Here is a 5,000-nt window from a genome sequence, read left to right on the forward strand (position 1 = left end):
AGAAGAAGTGAGTGTGTGTGTGTGTGTGTGTCTGTCTGTCTGTCTGTCTGTCTGTCTGTCTGTCTGTCTGTCTGTCTGTCTGTCTGTCTGTGAATCCTTAAGACTTGAAGGTGGAGAAGAAGTGAGTGAGTGTGTGTGTGTGTGTGTGTGTGTGTCTGAGACATGGAGGGAATTTCTTTATACTTTTCTAACTGGATAGTGGCACCTCCAACTAGACAGTCTGTGCTCTGAGCTGACCTCCAGATGCACCTGTGTGTTAATCAAAGGCATCATCTGGACTGTTGCTGGTGCCCGTATGCTCTGCTGCTCTGCACTTAGCTGTGCCCCATCAGCCTAGTAAATAAGCGCAGGAAATAGTGTGAATTTAGTGCAGTGTACTTATGTACACTAATGAGTGAAGTGGGTTCAGTCTTAGATTTATATCTGATAGGATTGATTTAGGAGATGCTTTATGTGCGTTCAAAATAAAATGAATTATTATTATTATCTAAAGCTATTAACCATACAGAGGGGTCTGTGTCTGTCTGTGTGCGCTGCTCCCTATTCATGTCAAACCCATCACCCCACTGATGTGTGTTTATAAACGCATGTGTGTTTATAACCCATATCCTCCTCATCACCCCACTCATGCATGTGCGTTTATAACCCTATAATCCTCCTGACCCTGTGCTTTATGCGCTATAACGGTACGACGGCCCCCTGACCTCTGGTCTCTCTGTGTGCGTTTGCTCCCCAGTTGGCACCGTGTTCTGGTGAAGGGCATCCTGACCAACGGGCTGGTGTCCGTGTACGAGCTGGACTACGGCAAACACGAGCTGGTCAGCTGCGGCCAGCTGCGCCCGCTCATCCAGGAGTTCCGCCAGCTTCCCTTCCAGGGCATCAAAGCCCAGCTCGCAGGTACAGCAGCGACGCCCACCCAGCCAACAACAAGGCTGGCCATTGGCTACCCTGAGCAGCATACGCACGTACTATTGGTGTCTTAAATCCTTTAACATACAGTAGGCGTACACTGTAACAATCATATTTACAGACATTGTTTACTTAATGGATGTTTTGAAGAGACCCACTCACTAAAGATAATGTGTACGTTTTTGATCTGCACGTGTGGTCCTTGGGAGTATGAATAGCAGGTGTTTTGAGGAAGGTGAGGAAATGCGCCCCCTGGGGGCTGTGGGTTGGGATTGCTGGGATGTAATGTTTTTTTTGGTCCCTGTGCTGTGCCCAGTCTTCTGGTGGTAGCATTGAACCATGTCAGCAGCCCCTCACTACAAACTGATGTGAATTAGAGGTGAAGCCTACAGTCATCTACTCACCGACTGGCTGACTAACGAGATGTTGGTGTGGTAACAGCTATGCATCTTTGTGCTCGCATAGTTCTGTGTGTGTGTGCGTGTGTGTGTGTGTGTGTGTGTTGTGTTGTGTTGCATTGCATGAGAAACAGTTGACTCACACACAGGCCCCCCTCCCTACAGGTGTGAAGCCTCGACAGTGGTCGGAAGAGGTTTCCATCGTGTTCCGGAACCACGTGGAGAAGAAGCCGCTGGTGGCTCAGCTGGAGACGGTCCAGGAGGCGCCGAACGCCTGGGACCGCAAGGTGACCGTCTACCTGGTGGACACCTCGCAGGAGGAGCACGATGTCTGGGTGCACGACATCATGGGCGAGTTCGCCGACGAGCTCACCAAGGCTGCCTAGCAACTGCAGCTGCAGCAGCAGCGTGTACGAGAGGGGCTGTTAGCAAGCAGTGGGATAAGTTAGCGACTAGTGAAACTAGTCTCACGCGAGTGTGTCGTGTGTGTGAGCTACTGGTGTGTTTAGGGATGTCGTCTGGGACTGTGTCTGTCCTCTTATCCAACCCCTCATGGTTTTACAAGAAAGGGCGTTCAGGTTGAGGTAGTGTCGAAGCACGACTGACACGGGCAGGTGGGCTAAGTCTTGACATGGTGTAGGATTTATTAAGTGCTGAGCCAGTTCTAATCATTACGTGTGATAGACGAAATCATTAAGTCTGCTTCAGCAACCAGAAAGACTGCCTCCTTAACAAGACTTTACTTTAGGCAGTGGGATTACGGTTTTGTTTGCTCAATCAGATGCTAGCTCAACCTGTGAAGGACGACGCATAATTAAGTGGTACAGTATGTTTCTAGTGGGCCTACTGGTGGAAACTGCCAAAAGTCAGGCTTGAAATTCAGATGAAGTGCTTTGACGCCAGCTACAAAAGGGACAATGCCCTGTGTATGTGCTTTCAGCTTACCACATCAAGCAAAATGGTAGAAACATCTCTGACATGGCTTTAAGAAAACAAAGCTTTTTGACGCTCAGCATCATTCCTCACAGAAGAAGGCTTGGGGTCTCCGACAGCGTAGACGAATCTGGCCGTCGGCACAGAGTGGCTCCAAACCCGGGCCAGACTCTCCTTCTCACTCCTCTTTTTTCTCTCTCCTTGCTTTCTCCTTCTCTTTCTCCTTCTCTCTCTCATTCTCTCTCTTCTCATTCTTCTTGTCTCTCTCATCTGGCTTAAGAGTAAGATGTTTACACAGGCCTGCTCAACGGTCCGACATTTAAGCAGGTTTACAAGAGAAAAAAAAAAAGTAGCGTTACATTCCTTCTCCTCCATCGATATGTGACAAAGCCATTTGGTCCGCTATAAGTTCAGCTAGTGCTGCGTTACTGCTGTTTCGCCCGAGGGGGGCGCTACAATATTTATTTCGTTCTTTTGATGTTGTTTAACTTTGTCGTTAGCACAGAGCGACACAGTTCAGCTGCATGACTTGAGTTTGATTTGCTAAAGTGTGTAATGTAGCTCTGGCTTGTGTTATGCTATACAGGTGATCAAATGGCTGAATTATACTGAAATCAGAGCCTACAATCTCAACAGACCTTTAACACTAAACATTTATACGTATGGTTGGACCACGGGGTTAAACGTATATTCAGAAATGTTTCAGGAATAAAGTTAATGAAAAATCCACTCATTTTGCGTAAGTTTGTCTGTGCAAATTCCAATGACTCCCAGCTTCCTCGAACCGATTCCTGACTTAATACTTCAACAATTTAAATGTTAAAAGTGTGTATTTACCCAGAATGTACTAAGGGTGTGCCAAGTTGCTGTTTTGTCAAAAAAAGAAAGAAAATGAACACCGACTTTTAGTTTCCCTGCCTCTGTTCACAGTCCACACTGCAGATGAGATGCACAAACATTACTGATAAAACATGAACGTAAACTAAATATGCAGACAAAGAGGTAAAAGCGTTGAGCAATGTCATTATCTGAATGTGCTTTCTTTAGGTCAGCAGTACTGCAGCACCTTCCGCATGAGTGGGTCTGTTGCCCTAGGCAACCCCACCTAGGTCCCAGGCTTGGAAGGGACGACATGAGCCATGTGTTAGGAAAGCTTCCATTTGTACGTCTCATTTATTATCACCACCACATGCATTCAAGTCAATCACCACCAAATCAACTGATCATGTTAAATACAAACTAAAGATATGGATATGTGTGTGTGTGTGTGTGCATGCCTGTGTGTGTGTGTGTGTGTGCCTGTTTGCCTTTTTGGAACAAAAGAGTAGATGAACGTAAAGAATGAGAGGGGGTTAAGGGTCAAGAGAAGAGGTCATCATTTTGGGCTGTGGGAGTTTGGGGGGGGGGGGGGTGGTCACTGTAGTTCATCCAGTAGCAGTCGACAGCACTCGCCCACCTTGGCTGGGTCCGACACGCCCAAGTACCTGTTGATCTGCGAGGGCACGCCGAGCGAGCGTGCCAGGTCCTTGGCAGTGGCGTCGCCCGACACCGTGGTGCCCAGCGCCACCAGCAGGCGGAACACTGCCTCCCTGTCCTGCACCACCTCCAGGGCGGCGCTCGCCACCGACAGGCACTGGGCCTTGGCCTCCAGCGCCGAGGGCTGGCTCATCAGCTGCACGGCGTAGTTCAGCACCAGGGTTGCCAGGGCGACGTGGATGTTCTTGTTGCAGACGGAGCGCAGGTCGGCCGCGCGCGCCAGGATGGCCTCCCGCTGGCCCAGCAGGAGCTGCCGGCCGCGCCCGCCCGCGAAGCAGTTGCAGAGCGTGCGCAGCGCTAGCATCTGATTGGCCGGGCGGCCCTGGGGCCCCATGAGTGACAGCAGGTGGTTGCACAGGCTCACGCCCTCGTCGTTGCCGCACAGGTGCGAGTTCACCTCCGGGTGGCGCACCGCCAGGCGCAGGATGTCCAGCACTGGGAACACGATGTCTGAAGAAGAAGAGGAAGGAAATGAATCTGCAGTACTATATATAATATGTTAAGATCGCGTAACACAGGACGTCCTGCACAGGGAAGACCGTCTCTGATGAGGAAGCTGAACCTGGGGTCTAACGGCCACAAGTTACAGTAATATGTGACACTCACTTATACGGGAGCAGTTAGATGAAGTCATGAAGTCCTGTGTCTGACAGACTACTCCATTTAAGATTGCTACGCAAGTAAGCTCGACCAGTGCCTGGTAGCTCACTAAAAGGGGGTTGAGGGGTGTCAACGGTAGTGTTGTCTGATCTTAAACAGAGTGTGTGATCTATGTTATGGCTAATAGACCTCGGCCTAGCTCTGATCTTAAACAGAGTGTGTGATATATGTTATGGCGTGTGTGTGTGTGTGTGTGCCTAGCTCTGAAGCTGTGTGTGAAATTCTTTGTGTTCCTGGAGTTCAGATTTACAACTTCTCACCTAGCAACACCCCTCTTCTGCTACACAGCGCTCTCTCTCTCTCACACACACACACACACAAAATTCTTCATGAGACATGGCAGACAAAAGACTGGTTGATTTCTGGCCAGGATCTGGGAGTACAAACCCAAGTGCCTAAAGTATCTATTTATCTATCTGTCTGTCTGACTGTCTATCTGTCTATGTGGATAGACATAAGCAGTGAGTAGTGGTGTGCTGACCTTTAAACCCTGAATGGAGAGAACAGAAAGTTGGTTACAGTGTAGGTCAGTAAGCAGCAGCAGTCCTTACCTTCAGGCCAGTG

The 5,000-nt window shown here is 49.2% G+C and overlaps 2 protein-coding genes across 2 annotated transcripts in view; one reads left to right on the forward strand and one right to left on the reverse strand.

Moving 5' to 3' along the window:
* tdrd7b (tudor domain containing 7 b) overlaps positions 1-1,693 on the forward strand; it is a gene marked incomplete at its 3' end in the record, with an annotated part of 21,862 nt that extends 20,169 nt beyond the window's left edge. The window contains exons 15-16 of the mRNA XM_080860172.1: positions 737-897; positions 1,473-1,693. Coding sequence (XP_080716298.1) covers positions 737-897; positions 1,473-1,693 — 382 coding nt within the window. The remainder of the gene's footprint in view (positions 1-736; positions 898-1,472) is intronic.
* Positions 1,694-3,384: 1,691 nt separating this feature from the next.
* Positions 3,385-5,000, reverse strand: part of plaa (phospholipase A2-activating protein) — a 15,863-nt gene continuing 14,247 nt past the window's right edge. Inside the window, exon 14 of the mRNA XM_080860198.1 lies at positions 3,385-4,226. Within this exon, the coding sequence (XP_080716324.1) occupies positions 3,655-4,226 (572 nt within the window). The 3' untranslated portion in view covers positions 3,385-3,654. The remainder of the gene's footprint in view (positions 4,227-5,000) is intronic.

This window comes from Sprattus sprattus (assembly GCF_963457725.1).
Source record: "Sprattus sprattus genome assembly, chromosome: 21".
Classification (NCBI taxonomy): domain Eukaryota; kingdom Metazoa; phylum Chordata; class Actinopteri; order Clupeiformes; family Clupeidae; genus Sprattus; species Sprattus sprattus.